The following is a 16,711-nucleotide window of genomic DNA, read 5'->3' as shown; positions in this document are numbered from 1 at the left end:
AATGGAGCCTTTATGCTTTCATGCAAGGCGTAATAGGGAGCGTGCATGAACTGTAGGAGGCAGCACAGGAACTGTCAGATTTTTGGCGCGAGGCGTAAATGTGATGTTTATTGTTCTGATGTAGCCCACAAGATGGCAGAATCTACTATGCACAAGAAAACACGTGACGTGTAAATGTAAATGTTTATTGTTCCGATTCAGACCACAAGATGGCAGACCCTCCAACGCGCACGGTCCTTATAAAAGTTACAACTACAAGTTGTTTCACGGGCGTGAAACAACTTGGGGGATAGGGTGCTAACAAACAAAACATTATTGATAACATTTCACATTTATTTTTTTACTAACAGGATAAATCATTATCAATACATCGTTATTATACGATTTAAAAAATAAGTAGGTACAAGAAAACAAAACAATAAGTAGATTTGTACGAAAACATCACGTGATTGATGACAAATCACTATTTATGCCCTTATAAAATTCGGTACCAGTGAATTAGGGCTAAACATCAAGATTACTCATTAGCATTAGGTACATTATAATAACTAGCCACTTTGTAGATTTAAGTAATTCTGCAAAAAAATATTTGACAAAATATCTTGATACTTATAAATATTCTTAGCGCAGCATACAATATTTGTAACTGAAATGGCTAGTTATAGGCGATTTAGCCTTTTGCGATAGGCACTATCATTATTTTTTGAAATAGTAAATAGACTTAATCCAAAAGGCTATGGCAGTAAAACGGTAGCAATGCTAAGATTCAACTAAGCTGGTGGTGAGATCTTCACTATCATCCGTCAGAATATACGAGTATGAGTTCTTGAGGGAGCCGACCTGGTTTTGAAGGCCTCTCAAGCGTATCTCCACCAGTTCGAAGTTTTCTTGCAAACTGCTTATCTGCATTTGCATCCTTTGGCGGATCTGTTAAACACATTCAGGTAATTAGGTAGGTACTGTTAATGATTACTATTATATAATTATGTAACGAACAGGCGATAGCAACATAGAACAAAGCAAGAATCTATATTACAAGGATTTTAATGCTTTCATTGTCAAGCCCCTAATTCCTACAAGTACCTATATAGGTAACGAATACGGTTAGCCTAGCGAGTTTGTTCTTGGTTGCGAAAGTGTTAAAGTTCATTTGACTAATTTCTCGTACGATTAATCTGAAAGTTGGCATATTTATGTAATTTGGCAATTAATATGATAAAATAATGTTATTGGCGTTCGTAAGGAAAGGAAGGAAGGAAGAATTTGAAATAAAACAACGCAAGATTCATCCAGCTTCTTTAAAAACGTCTTGATGACGCACGCGATCACTATCAACATAACCTAAATACAATCACTTACACTTTCAATGGCTAGCGGTTTTACCCAAATGGAGTTATAAAGGTACGTAACTCCGAGTACTTAAGGCGATATCCTGCATTAACGCAAAATTAATTTGAAACTTTGCTGGTTTAGCATGATTTTTAGAATATACCTATAGCACAGTTCCCCATAACGTCGAGTTTACATTTACTCCAAGATTACTCTGCCAGTTACGTGTTAGGGTTCCGTAATCAACTAGGAACCCTTATAGTTTCGCCATGTCCGTCTGTCTGTCTGTCCGAGGCTTTGCTCCGTGGTCGTTAGTGCTAGAAAACTGAAATTTGGAATGGATATATAAATCAATAAAGCCGACAAAGTCGTAGAATAAAATCTAATTTTTTTTTAGGGTACCTCCCCTACACGTAAAATGGGGGTGTTTTTTTTTTTTTGCTTCAACCCTACAGTGTGGGATATCGTTTGAAAGGTCTTTCAAAACTAATAGCGGTCTTCAACAAACATTTTTTGATAAAGTGAATATAATCGGAGATAATCGCTCCGAGAGAAAAAAAATGTGTTCCCCCCGCCCACTTCTAACTCTTGAACCATAGGTCAAAAAAATTTAAGGAAGTAGGGCTTAAGAAAGACATTAAATGAAAACTATAGCGGACATGATCCGTTTAGCTGTTTTTAAGTTATCGCAAAGAGTTTCCCCTTCATAGTAAAAAGACGTACTATCCACAGTTCATCCCTTGGTTAATAATCTACTATACTTTAAGGTCCATTTTAGCTTATTGTGACGGAAGAGTAACTACGGAACCCTACTCTGAGCATGGCCCGATATGCTCTGGGCCGATTTTTTGCAAATTAAAACTTTCTCACATTTTTTAAATATTGCCTATATTTAACCTCTGGCAAAAGCCAAACAACTTTACGCGTTATATACTTACCCATTTATTCATAAAACTTAGCAAACCTTCAGGTTATAATTATAACATGTATTTTATCTCTTTCTAACATATACATACATACTAACTATTCCTACTACCAGCTCACCCCGCATGTTATACATATTGTGTTCAGTTTGTGTCGCATTACTACTATTTTAGTTCTTCTTTGTTATTTTGATACTGATACGCAATTTTATTATTTGTGTTGTGTCATCGATACTTTCATTATTATAATAGGTATTTAATGACAACATTTAATTTGTTTTATTTTGGTATCGGCATAAGAAGGTCAATGTTAAAAACTGGTTTTATGTAGCTTTTTTTGTATTTTCAAATGACATTGATACGTTTTAGACTGAACTAGTTTATTATCATATGCATACACACAAGACAAGGCGCTAGAAAATCTGTTTCCGATATTACGATTTTCATATACACGGTGATATTTCATTGGTGATCACTGATCAGGAACCAGTTATTCTGATTCAGTAATTAATGGCGGATTGAAAGCATTGACACAACTAAGTTCTTTTTTATTATACGTACATTTTAAGTAATGTAATTACATTTTTATTGAAATGTATTAACACCTACCAATGGTTTAGTCTAGAGTTTAAAACCTCTTTCCTTACTTGACGTTGGCTTTGGCAACACCGCCCGCAAGTCCGTATAAAGAAAAAAAAACCCAATCATTCATTCGGAACAGCCATAAAAACTAGACTTATGAGCAATAAGCTGTCAATTTGTCATTGTCAAATTCATAAAGCTTTATCAATTAAAAGTGTCAAAATTAATGTCAACAGTCAGGTTACTTTTGAAAAATCGTATCTCCCTCAAGTGTGACTTTTTTTTTTCTTAATATTCAAAGTGCCGTCATGGCAGTAAGAGAGGTTTTATCTTTATTACTTAATTAGGTGTTGTAGGGTGGCCATGATTGTAAATAATTAAATGTGTCCTATCAAAAGAGTTAAAAATGCAGATTAATTAATTCGCAAAATGCAGATTAATTAATTCAATTAACATAATTTCCTGCTAAGTATTCTTTTGGAGTTTGTTAAATTTTAATTTTAATTTTAGTTAAATTTTATTTATTAATTTATTAATAGCTTAAGTCTAAATGTCTTACTGTACTTATATTGTTCATCCTAAGATACTGGAATAAGCTGTGGTTACCTATAATTGGACAAACATCTACCCTTAATGTTATGTAAGCTACAGATTATTTTTTCTCTGATGTATTGTCTGTTGGTGATCCTAAATAATAAAAAAAAAAAAAAAAAAAAAAAAAAAAAAAAAAAAAAAAAAAACAGGAAAAGGGTGTGTTTGTTAATACTTAAATACGATGGTGATCCATTGATATTTACTGAGTGTTAGTGCTACGGTTTGTGCTGCTCACATCTCTTGAATCACCCTGTATCCTATATACACACATAAGAACCTGTACAGCTATTCAAGTATGCATGAGATACAATAGTCACATACACAAACATGAATTTAGTTAAGAGCAGATCCGCCAGGGGCAGCACGTTACGTGAAAATATTAAGAGGATATCTAGTGGATGTCTGCTTCTCCTCAGGCACAAATGTAATCCCCATTTTCCTCTCTGGCTATTGACATTATGATAATAGTTATTTAATATAGTTAGTTAACAATTTGATGTACATTAACCATAGCTGTGCCCGTTGTTTTGATTGTTTTAAAGCTTTTTAATTATATTGTAAACGTTATGTATGAGTTCAAAATGTAATAAAGGGTGTAAGCCGTGTAAGAATAGTGACGATTTTCTCGCCTAAGGTAGTATTAGTCGAGAAAATGGCTTGCCTTTTGATGGATTATTTGTTTGCTATTGTTTAGATAATTAAAATAAAGGGAAATCATTTTTATTGTATATTTTACCAAACTAGAGAAACTTTTTTCTTGCAATTTTGATTTTTATGTGCATATAATTAAGGTTGCTTTTCAATAAATAAAAAAACCTTTTTAACTTTTTGTAAGTAGTTAAAATTCACTTCACTATTTGTCTCAGACGACGTCTGTACTAAGCTGGCCCCTGGCTACCTCCCACAAACCGGCCAAGTGTGAGTCGGACTACGCATCATAGAGGGTTAAGTACATCGTTTTCATGAGAAGATAAGTTTTTCGGATAACTCACAAATGGCTCAAACGATTCAAAATAATTTACATAGAAAATCTCTGACTTTACCCATTATTTTGCACGCCCGGTTTTAAATTATATACGTGCGTATGGTATTTTTCTATTATGTGGCAGCATGTAGTAAAATGCATCTCTACGGTCTATGATTATGAAAATAAAGGTTAATATTGATGATGCGCCGGAATACTCTCCCGAGATATTGTGTGTTATGAAAAACGTGTAGACTTAGTGTAGCGTAGGAAATTATGAATGGTTCTCTCAGCTGTGATACAATGATCGATAATAAATAAGCAAAAAATCCTTTCATTACGGTTACGTAATACCTCAAGCGCACTTGCACGCCACGCCATGCGTATAATTATCTATTAGACGTGGGTAACTATTAATAATTTGTAAAACTAAATTCCAGTTAAAATTTTATTATCGACCCTACCAACTCTTTAATCTTAAGGTTTCCAGTAGTTGGCTTATAAGTAAGTAGTGGTTATAAGGAGACTTGCGATTGCATTACAAGTCTTTATAACACTGGTTCTGATGTTCATCTTCCATGTTTTATTTCAACACATTTCAAAATAAGGTCAATGCAATCCCTCCGGTCGACTTTGGCCACTTCCTAATTTGTCTCTTTCCAAACTTGTCCACTTCCTAACTTGTCTCTTTCTTAACATGACAACTTCCAAACTTGACTTTTTCCTAACTTGTCCACTTCCTAACTAGTCTCTTTCCTAACTTGTCCACTGTATAATCGTTCCTAACTTGTCCACTGCCTAACTTGTCCACTTCCTAATTCGCCTATCAAATTTTATATTTTCCGAGTGCAATGACTGTCACTTACAGAAAGACAGACAGACGGTTATGACGATAATATAAGATTCTACGAGTATTTTAACCATTTCGGCTCCTAAAAATCGTGTAACTTACATTGGGACTTGAAACTAAGTCCTGGATGGATTTCAGTGTGTTGTCAGAAATATATTTATGAATTAGAAATTATTTATTTCTTTAAAAGTTATAGTTTCAATATCAAAGCCATAAACATTTTTTTCGTTAATATGCGGATAATGTTAATATCATCTAATTAACAGCTATTCAAGCGATGGGTGACCAATACTGGTACAGCGTCGAGCACTAGGACGTTTACCTTATCGTCTTATCTTTATCTATTAGAAATATGAGTAAATGAGGTCTTATACATATTTTAATACGATTAAAGGCCACTTGTAATTGAAGTGGGTATGAGGCATTCTATTTCCAAATGTGACAAAAGATGTCACTATCATTTTACAAGGCCTCTAAACAGTCCCCGTACCCTCAGGGCGGTGACAAATAAGCATACAGTCCTTCTGTTGGCAGGCAGTCACTGTACACTATAGGGAGCTGACTATCTATATAAAAGAATGTTGTAGGAATGAACAAATTGGGAAGTTGGCGATTCTGGAAATGGACATGTTAGGAAATTACGAATAGGGAAGTGATAATTTAGGAAGTAGTCAACTTCGGAATCTATAAAGTGACAACTTAGGAAAAGGACGATGTTGGAGTGGACGAATTAGGAAGTGGACAAGTTTGGAAAGAGAAAAATTTGGAAATGGCCAAAGTCGACCGGAGAGAATGCAATTTAACAGTCATCAGTTGAACCTCGCATAGTAAAGGAACATTGCAGTAATAGCAGGACAACAACAGTTGTTATTTATTTAATTTTAATGTACTCACATCATCCCGTTCTTTCTGCGAAGCCCTACACTGAGCCCGGCTCTGCACGAGTTGCTTCTCCAGCTCAGTTATCTGAACCTGCATGTATCTCCTGTTGGACTCGGAGCGCTCCTTGAGCCTGGTGAGCGAACGCGAGCTCTCGGCGCGAAGCTCGTCGAGGTCTTTCAGTATTTGCGCACATTCCGCCGCCTTCTCTTTATATCTGACCTCTTGTTGTGTCAGTTTCTCTTCGAAACGAAATGCTTTGGACCTGTTTAAAAGCCAACGTTTATTAGCAGCATTTAAAATTGTTCCATATGATGTTCAGTGCTAGCCAATCAACGACAAAGTAATGTATAGGGTAGGTACAGAAATTTTTGAGGGTGCATATCTTAATGTAAAAGTTATCCCCATTTCGTACTTACTTATAGTCATCTAGCTCTTTAGATAATCCATCAATATCGTGATCCTTTTCAAGAAGTGCGATTTTAATAATTTTATTTTCCTCCAACAACTTGTCTTTTTCAACTTTCTCTTGATTTAAACTATTTACAGCGTGGACTAACTAAAAATAAGAAAGTAGAAATGAATTCCATATTTATCTATTTATTGTGGGTAGGTATTTCAAACACTGATATCATAGCGGCAGGGCCAAAAATATAGACCCGTCTCATCCAAAAAAAATTAAAGGTTTCTATAAGAAAGTAAGATCTTCCTCGCAGAGAGTGTACTAATTGTCCATGATTAGGAATGTGTTGTTGATTTTTGTCCGACTATTTAGTTTGTTTGCTTGCTTGACGCTCCGATAACTACTGCTTATGAAAAACCATGACCTATCCAAAATCCTGTGTCTATAACCTATTTTAGAAATTATTTATACTCTCAAGTTACACTAGTATAAATAAATTACGTTGCAAACTACTATATAGTGTATATGCTCGTGATTCATCGTGTTGCATGTTTACACTTTGACTTTATAGAGAATAAAACAGAAGTGCTACCTTTTCCCTGACGAGCTGCAGCTCGTTGGAAATCTGCATCGTATTCTCCTCGGCCAGCTTCTGCAGCTGTTTAGACTCCTGCAACTGGATCTGGGCACCCTTCAGGAGGTCAGGCAGCTGCGCTAGCTCCTGCAGCTTCTCTTGGAATTGCAACTGTAATTAACTTACGGTAAGTTTGTAATAAAAGCAGGAATCGCACTGATGTTTTTCTTATAGCAAATGTATACAATTATGTTATTGCATAAACTCGCGTAATGTGCTACCAGTCGAGTTATAATATTGTAAAATGTATCCTTTTTATTTTATTATTATTACACTGTTATGGCCTAAATATTTATAACAGATAACTCCTTAGACTAGAATGAATCTTGGATTTTTCACAATAGCTTGATAAAGATCACGCGATTTTTTTCTCCAGGATGCGCCAAATAATGTTAAACTTAGTGGCTTAACACACTGAAATAATCCAAAAAGGTATCCAACTATGGGTCAAATGTTCATTATTGTCTATAGCGTTATATTATATTATTATACTTGTAACATTAGGTATTAAAAACAAGTACATATATTTGCATATATTTTATGCGCATTTAAATTTATGATTCAAATTTATATGCGCGTCAAATTTGTGTAGCTTGAGTAATGTGTACTATTTTATTATTTTAGTTTACTATAGGTACAGTATACGTAGATATATATATAGACATACGTTTACGTTTTTCGCCTTATTACAACGGAGAAAGGTGCAAAAGTGTAAACGTATATTTGACGTCGACTGTACCTCATCATCATCTAGTATATTCAACATATTGTTTTTTATGTACGTGATATTGTTTTATATTATTTACTTAACTTTGACTTCATCGCCTAAACGGAAAAAAGTAGCCACCATTTGACGTTTAGATGATGAAGCAAAATAAAAGTATGTGACAAGGACTAAAATCGGCGAATCAGTAAGGACTAGAACTATAATACTAGGTTATACACAAATAGATTGGTTTATTCGAAAACCCAATCCCCACAAAGAGGGCGCCACTGGACGGTCGGCACCCTCTTAACCTCGTATTTTATTACTATAATAACAGACTATTTCTTTAATTTATACATATATATATATAATTATATCGTCGTATTATTGATACTTGTACAATTACGTCGGGACTTACGAGGTGTGTCATTCATTGTTTTTACGCAAGTTACAGAGCATCATACCCTGTTTGTTTACTTATTGCGAAAACAAATAATTTTTCTGTTCTTACATGATGCCCCAGGATTTCTCATACCTTCATCTTTTGAATTTCTATATGTATCTGATCCGTGACTTGCTTGTTATCGAACTCGATTAGTTCGCGCTGTCGCTTCGCCTCTTCCACCTGTTGCTGGGCTTGTAGGTACTGCGGTAACAATAAGACATTAAAAGATATTGATGGTGTCATTAAATGTTATTATTTATTAAAGCTTAGACTTTCTTTATCGTGAATGACACGAACTATAAACTGCACTTATAGCTATAGTTTTCACTTAATTAATTACTAGCGATAAAATACGGGCGTTTCGAACTCTTTCGGCTCTATTTGAAGAATGAGATACGATAACGATTAGTTCTGGTTTAGATAAGTTCTCATTTAGATATCGTTTGTATGTCGTATAATTGACAGAAGCTATGGAATGTAGAGGCAAGGAACAGAATCTCCACATACCAAAAAGTGTCCGACATAAACCCATAAGTAAATAGCTGAGGCTACAATACCTAGAATACTTGAGAAAAAAATCTAATCATAAACAGCGCACTTCACTCCGTCAATAACGGCTAGGTTCTTAGCTACTCTAGCGCTACTCTGGAGTGGAACTATTATTTATAGCTGATAGCTGGACACTTTTGCAACAGTTCTGCCTAAGGAGATTCTGTTCCTTGCCTCTACCTTCCATAACAGAAGCAGCGCGATTCGGGCAACCAATATCACTTTGACGTTAGAAATATCGTAGATAGATCTTAATGGAATCACAGCGGAATAGAAATAAACGTCAATTTTGGCATGTCGTTTAGTTATCGATCTTTTCAAGTCCTTTCCAAGATCTTAAACGTGTCTTAATCATTCTTCGAATCGGGTCGATTATTATTGTGACCGTGATTGCACTTATTTAGATATTACAAGAAAGCGGGTAATAATAATAAGCCATGAGTGAGTGGCAACTGGAAAAAGTAGTGATACCATTTTAAATAACAGAGTCATTCTGATATTTTATACCTACATTGAAGTATCACTCGTTCAATTTATTATGGGACGATTTTTTTATTTTAATAAGTTTTTTCTCGTTATATTTCAATCAATCAATATTTTATTTCTTATAACAGGTACGGTTACAAGATCTTAATCTAATGAGTAGTAGGTATCATCCGTTAGTATCGAACGTTAGTTGCAATTGACCATTAAACATTACAAATTGAACCGTAAACCGTAATGGACGGTTACAGTTTACCGTTCAATTTGTAATGGTTACTGGTCAAATGCATTAACGTTTCGGCCAAGACTAGTAGGTATATGCATATTCAATCTGAATTTGTATAAATCTGGTGTACGAAATTTAGTGGATAGATAATACATAATAACAGCAATTTGAACGTAAGTACAGTCACGTCTGAAAATATCGATACGGAAGAAATGCCAAAAATATGAATACACGACCTTATTGCCCATATGTTAAGGTAGTGTACACATATTTTTGGCCCTTTGTCCGTTACAATATTTTCAGACGTGACTGGACATCCTAAAAAAATTCATTCATTTTTTTCTGTCCCAATTGGGATTTCGTATTTAATTACTACTCCCATAATGAAGAACTCTTCCAACCAGCCAAATATCCAAATTCAACAAATACATTCGACTACCTACAAAATAAAGATCGGCCCACACTTCTAAACAAATCGTCGTTACGAAACTACGGTTCTAAAATTGAAAATGAAAATGTTTATTTAGGCAACAATCAAATTACAAAAACAATATATGGCTGGAATTTCCTAGTAGATGAATAGCATATCTACATCTGTGTCAGGAAACCCCGCTCTTCCGTTTGAGGTTTTAATAGCTGTTTCCGAAATAAACTTTGCAAATTTTCTTAAAATAGTGGTACAAGTATGTATATAAAGACGATTTCAACATTACATGCAGAAATTAAATAAATCAGTGCGTGCGTGTGTGTATGGATGGATAAATAGTCTTTGAGAACAGTTACCTATTGCGCTGCATCATTCTGTTACAAAACGGAAAAACCCGAATAACAAGAAACGTTAGAAACGCTCGAAAGTTAAACAGATACCCCTATTTAACTGACCAATAGCAAATATATATAGTAAGTAAGTAAGTAAATATTCTTTACAGTACATATGGGGCTACTTTATAGCACTAGTGCGAGAAGTAGCATATTATGTTACTGTGTCGAACATTTAAAGGGCCATATGTACTGTAAAACGTTGTACGATACATGTGCGAATAGGTAATTCGCAACTCGTGTCGATTTAAAACACTCCCTTCGGTCGTGTTTTAATTTATCGCCACTCGTTTCGAATTTCCTATTTTTCGCACTTGTATCGTAATGTACTATTATTGTGCACCATACAGTTAAAAATAGACAGAAAACGAAAAAACAGTAAAAGTTAGGTAACAACAGGCGGTCTTATCGCTAAGAAGCGATCTCTTCCAGACAACCTTTGGGTAGCAGGAAACTATGAACTTACAACATTGAACGGGTAGTGCCGATATACATATAATTCAACAAAATGAAGACGCAAACAATATAATACATACCTACATACTATATATATATGTATATCATGAAATTCATAAAACTGCATGTCAGTTTTGCGATAAAAGGTGCTACTGTTAAATTAAATTTTATAGCATCTGGATTTGGACCCTATCTAAACACGTTGTTTTTCGAGAGGAAAATAATTCGAAAATTATCTTAGATGAATAACAAATTTCCTAATAATAAAAATAATAAAGCTAGTAACAAATAAATTAACTGACAGATAAAACTACTTTAAGCTATTATTATTATTAGTTGTATAGCTATTTATTTAGCAGTTAAGCTTATTTGAAGACTGTGGAACGCAACGATGACTTCGTCAGATAAGTAGCAAATAGCTTATTCTGGACTTTACTTGGACATTGTGTAACATGTCCTTAGTTGAAATTAGACATTGTTTCAGATTTCAATGCATTGGTCATCGATAGACTGAGCTCTTTACAAATCTGTTTTCCGGGTACTGCCTGTTGTATCCCAGTTACTCTACATACAGCGTGGGCGACATATGGATAATTTGCTGCAATGTCTTTGGGATGAAGCGAGACACCAATAATTTGATAAGACACTTCAGCTTCATTGATCGGCAACCTTTGGTTTACTCGAAGATAAAATAATAATTCATGTTGGCACGAGTAAATTTTATTGTACAATAAAACTAGCATTATAATGCCTGACAAGGATAATCGCCATCAATTAATGACTGTATTTACTCTTTAGTATACTTAGTTATATTTTTATTCTGCGAGGTTATAGTAGGGTCGTCATTAAAATTCTCAAAAATGTAAAAATTTAGTTTTCCAAAAATTACATTATTGATGCCTTTCAACATTATAATGCAACTTACTTATGTCGAAATCAATATTATTTTTAAAATAAAACTGCGTAAACAGAGAAAGTTCGAAAATATTGCAGTTTTTGCAACGTACGCAGGTTTTTTTTTACTTCCAAAACATAATTTCACATTACTCCAAGGAGCCAAATAATATTTTACCACGCACGAGAATTATTGTCCTGCTTATCGCAAATGCAGTACTTACATGAAAAAAATCTGCCGCGCTCGAGTAAAACCCTAAATCCCCGCATATATGCGCTATTATTCGGTGATCTTTGAAATAAATAATTTTAGAACATCCAATAGGTTGGATACTCCTACTCGTGGATACTCCTCCTCAATGATGCCGGTAACCCCTTGCCTGATAACACCCGCACAATTCTTGTTACAATAAAATAAATTGAAGTTTATTTAATTCTCAGGATGTAAATAATGACTATCCGCAACCATCATTATTACTAATCATTGAACAGCATACAGAGGGCGAAATTTTATACTTTTGTCAGAACAGAATGGAGTAAGTGCCTAAATAATACAGACTAAACCTAACGAGTAGTCTTTAGAGTCAAAAGTAATACCTAGTGAATAAAGTCCTAAAATTAAGATAAGATTGTTCGTTCAAAACTGGCCAAGACAAATGTAATTTCGATTTGTCAATAAAGATTCGAATTATCTGAAAGATCTGACCGGCTAGGGGATAAATCAATCATTTTTTTATTAGGTGACTGCATTACTACTTTTCCCTGCATGAATACTGCCTTTAAATAATCGCTGGGATAGCTCATTAACCCTTTGAACGCCAAAAACCCCTGAAGGAGTACTGACGAGTAGTGCCCACAGCGCCAAGAACAACTATAGGTGTCATGACGTACGCTCTCAAAGTACTTAAAACCTTCACACTTTCGAGTAAGGTTTACATTAGCTCGCTTGCACCCGGCAGCTGGCGTTTGAGTAACTTTTGTGTTTATAATTATAACTTTAGCGTTCAAAGGGTAAAATCGATGGTAAAAATCTAAGTAATAAATAAGTATGTAGTAGTCAAAATTACCCTCATTCTGTACTCCTGCAATTGTTCCGATTTCTCATTGACGGTAAATCTCAATTCCTCAATTTCCTCTCTCATGTCCCGGATTTGAGTTTTCATCACTGCCACGTCTTGATTGGTATAATCCCGGGAGCCCTTGGGAATAATTTATGAACCAGTTAACGAATAAAGTAGATAACAAAAGTCTGAAGAGGGTTAAAAATGATACCTTTTCAACTAACTCGGCGGAGCAGATATCATTTAGTTTCCGCTCTAAGTCTTTGAGTTTCTCTTCGTATTTCTCTCGCTGTGTTCTTTCCTCGTCGGCAGCGTTTTTTGCCCGGATCAGGTCTTCACGCATCTTCAAAATCTAACGAGAAATTTTACTTAAGTAATCTATAAGCATATTAGCAAATGTACATAAATTCCCCAATCGCCGCACAAATAGGGAAACCTGTTGGCAGCTCGGCAGTGGATCAGTGTTATATATGAATTTGGTAATGATAGAGGCTAATGAATATTTTAAAGTAAGGTTAAGACTTCGGAATCGCTACAGATTTTGCCAATCAGTGCCTATTCGCCGTTCAAAAGAACACTCTCGGCGAGCAAATGGCAATGATGGAATGAGCACTCATTTACTTTGCCATTTGCTTTTAGAATCCATATCATGAGTTATGACTGTTTAATTAAAGACAAGTTAATTCTCGCTTCCATTCGTAACAATTGAGTAATAAGTAAAATATCCTTAATAAATGACACACATGATATTATGTCGTTTCAAGGACTTAGGATCAAGCGTTTCTGATCCCCCTCCATTGCCAGGGCCAGGGCTGCCAGGAGGAGTTTAATGGGTTTAGTGGGTAGGGTCATGTTCTGCATCCCCTCTCGCCAGGAGAGAGCGAGCGGCGCCTCCCCCTCTCCCCCATCATGGCCTTGGGTGCATATGCATTCGCCCACTCCGTGAACAAAAAAAAAAACAAAAAAAGGACATATTAACACATTATTGATCTTCTCACCTCTGGATACTTAGCCACGGGATTTCCGTGGTCTCGAACGACTTCTTCTGCGTCGGTCAGCTAGCGAAAAATAATATTGATTTAGGCGCATGGCACACTGCATTGCATCCGATTCGCATGTCGCTCCGACGATTGTGACGTGCGAATCAGATGCAATATGCGATGCACCTAAAAACTTTCACGATTTTTACACATATAAATATGTACGGATGCGAAAAAGATCAGCGTTAATGGCAGCACCGTAGTGCCCCTGCCAAGACGAGCCATGCGAAGCGCAAAGGCACTATACCTACCTTTTCTCGAAGCGCTTCGTTTTTTTTAACCCTCATAATCATAACTTGGGTTTAGATTATTCCAGATAAACAAAATTCTCGGGATATAATCTGTATGGTGGACCTATTAAACATAAAAAAATTCAATCGCATACCTCTTATACTGACTCTTAGGGTAGTTCCTGAAGTCCTAGAAAGCCGAAATTTGATATGTTAGCTAGTTTTAGTACACAAAGAACACAAAAAATCCCTCCCCCCCAACCTACTAGAGGATAACCAACTACAGGATGACATTTTGTATGTGGGTTTCGCAAACTTTGATGCTAACAAGGTCCATATATCACTTTACAGGGACTCCTTGTTATAAAATTATAAAAAATATATTTCAGGATTTTTAGTAAATCATCCCCAACCCTTAAAATTAGGGTATGGAAGATTGTTATAAACAACTTACAAAAAGAAGTGAAAACCCACCAAAAACATGTTCATGTAAAATGTCGCCAAGACCGTAAGGCTCGCACTATCAAAAAGTTACCAGGGCGCCTACCGCGAAAACCGAAATTCGCAATTTGCGGGGATCTTTCTCTTTTACTCTCACTAACACGTAATTAGAGTGACAGAGAATAATGCCCGCAATTGACGAATTTCGATTTTCCCGGTAGCCGCCCAGATCTCATGTAGAACCAAGCTTATTACAAGCCCTAACTTACAAACACTAGACCTATTTCAAAATATGTGACGGCCGTTTCGCTACCATCACATGGGCGTACCGTGAAAAATGTATCCACTGGTCATTACTTTTCTGTTATAAAATACTTAGTTCTTGTAGGTGTAACGAAACGGCCAAGCCACATATTTTGACTTGACTAAGGTGTAGTTTGTGAAGTTAGGTCTTGTAGAGCTAGAAGCTTGGCTCTACATGAGATCTGATAACTTTTTGACAGTGCGAGCCTTAATTACGGTTTCGTCTTGGCAACATTTTACATGAAAATGTTTATGGTGGGATAATAATGATAAATATATTTTTAAAAGCTTTTGTTCGCAACTTCGCATTGGATTATGAAATAATGGCTGTGCCTCGATACTTTTGAGTATATTTGCAGTTTGCAGCAGTCTATTCACAGTGATCTCACTCAATTAGTTGTATGTACAGATATCTCTAATTACAAGTACATAGACTTTTAATGTTCGCTGAACAAACATAGGGTCAAATAGCTGAATCTGTACTGAGCTTTTTTGGTGTACTTTGTTCAAATCAAACGAAAATCCGAAAACATGGCGTGGGAGCTGACGTTCACCATCCTTATGGCCTCCCCAAACGTCGCCGATAATCGTATGTGATTTCCAATACGTTGCGGCTTTTGAACGATTAACTGAATTCGTTACTCCTACTTAGCCAGCATTATCTAAAATCGCATGCCCCATTTGTTGCAACGTTTGTAGAAGTCTTTACGAGTTATCGCCTGGGAGGAACTTTGTCATAGACATCCGGTGCTACGCTGGTAGAAATATTGTTGAAACAGTTCGTCATATAATTTCACCGTTTGTCGACCTGCCACGGTACACATGCCTTTCTCAGTCCACATAGGTACAAAGACATGATCTGAAAAAACATACCGATCCGTAAATGACATTTCTATATTTTCGATTCGACATGTCGAGTCGTTCGTTTCGTATGGCTGCTAACTCCATTTGGATTTCTTTGACTTCGCCTTCCATGTCGCCCAACTGTTTTTGCTAATAAAAAATAAAAATAAAAATTCCGCTTTTGTATTTTATTAAATTTGTATTTGTAAGTTATAACTACATACTACTTATACAATCACCTACACACAACATTACGCGTTTATAACTTCCGTGCCTACATTTAAATAAACTACAATCAGTCAACGGAGTCGGTCGGTACGTAATAAAAAGCTACGCAGATATAGGTACGTAGGTAAGGTACCACTTAACAACAAAAACGGGACGTATGAAAACCTCGAATCGACAATTCATCTCAGTAATAGAGTTAATTATTCTAATACCAATAATCATGTAGGAGTAGGTAAGTATATCATTGTTAAATACTTACTAAAACAGAGGACTCTTCTTTGAAGTTAGGCTCATCGACTTTCTTGTAGTTACCAAACGGCCAATATTCAGTTTGAGGCATTAATAATAAAATTTAGACTCTATTGTTACGAACCAATGTAAAGTATTAACCATATGTTCTTTATATAATAAAATAACTACAAACGTTAAGCAATATAATAAAAAGTATCACCACAACAATCTATACGGCTTTGACAGATATAATTTTACCAAAGACCTTTTTTTCAAGCCAGTTACTGAACATTTCATGCAATATTTGCTATATCAGAACGTATAAAGATAAAATCTAATACTTTTCAAATAATTTATGGGACTTTACAGTAAAAACTTCAGAAATGTTCGATGTAAAAATGAATAAAATATTAAATATTCATAACCGTTATATTTTCCCGGGCTCTTTTTATCAAGTTTTGTATAGGTTTCCTTCGGTTTCTTCACTACTAGCGACATCTAGTTTCATTTTAAAAAAATACATCACATCTAGTGATCTAGTCGATGATTCCCAATGGATTATTAGGATTTTAGTTAAAAAAAGAATTTCTGTTCAGAT

At 35.3% G+C, this 16,711-nt stretch overlaps 1 protein-coding gene across 3 annotated transcripts; it reads right to left on the bottom strand.

The window, feature by feature from the left end:
* Positions 1–312: 312 nt before the first annotated feature.
* On the bottom strand, positions 313–16,362 carry LOC133534456 (myosin heavy chain, cardiac muscle isoform-like). Of its 3 annotated transcripts, none has more exons than XM_061873587.1 (10): positions 16,142–16,362; positions 15,685–15,804; positions 13,796–13,855; positions 13,009–13,149; positions 12,804–12,935; positions 8,400–8,510; positions 7,117–7,269; positions 6,541–6,680; positions 6,137–6,386; positions 313–927 (listed from the first exon to the last, which is right to left on the bottom strand). In XM_061873587.1, the coding sequence occupies exons 1-10, from the start codon at positions 16,220–16,222 to the stop codon at positions 760–762; spliced, it is 1,356 nt and encodes a 451-aa protein (XP_061729571.1). In that variant the 5' UTR covers positions 16,223–16,362; the 3' UTR covers positions 313–759. The 3 variants fall into 3 exon arrangements, with proteins under 3 accessions (XP_061729571.1, XP_061729588.1, XP_061729579.1); XM_061873604.1 differs by lacking the exon at positions 15,685–15,804 and adding an exon at positions 15,521–15,670 and having other exon boundaries at positions 16,142–16,359; XM_061873595.1 differs by lacking the exon at positions 15,685–15,804 and having other exon boundaries at positions 16,142–16,360.
* Between the last annotated feature and the right edge of the window lie 349 nt (positions 16,363–16,711).

Source organism: Cydia pomonella, chromosome 1, assembly GCF_033807575.1.
Source record: "Cydia pomonella isolate Wapato2018A chromosome 1, ilCydPomo1, whole genome shotgun sequence".
Lineage (NCBI taxonomy): Eukaryota > Metazoa > Arthropoda > Insecta > Lepidoptera > Tortricidae > Cydia > Cydia pomonella.
This window is presented reverse-complemented; position numbering and strand designations above follow the sequence as displayed.

Excerpts from the sequence above, each read along its gene's own strand:
- LOC133534456 (XM_061873587.1), bottom strand. The coding sequence starts at position 16,222 with ATGCCTCAAACTGAATATTGGCCGTTTGGTAACTACAAGAAAGTCGAT. Across the intron at positions 7,270-8,399 it reads TAGAAATTCAAAAGATGAAG|TTGCAATTCCAAGAGAAGCT; the intron begins GTATGAGAAATC and ends AGTTAATTACAG. Across the intron at positions 6,387-6,540 it reads AAAGAGCTAGATGACTATAA|GTCCAAAGCATTTCGTTTCG; the intron begins GTAAGTACGAAA and ends GCTTTTAAACAG.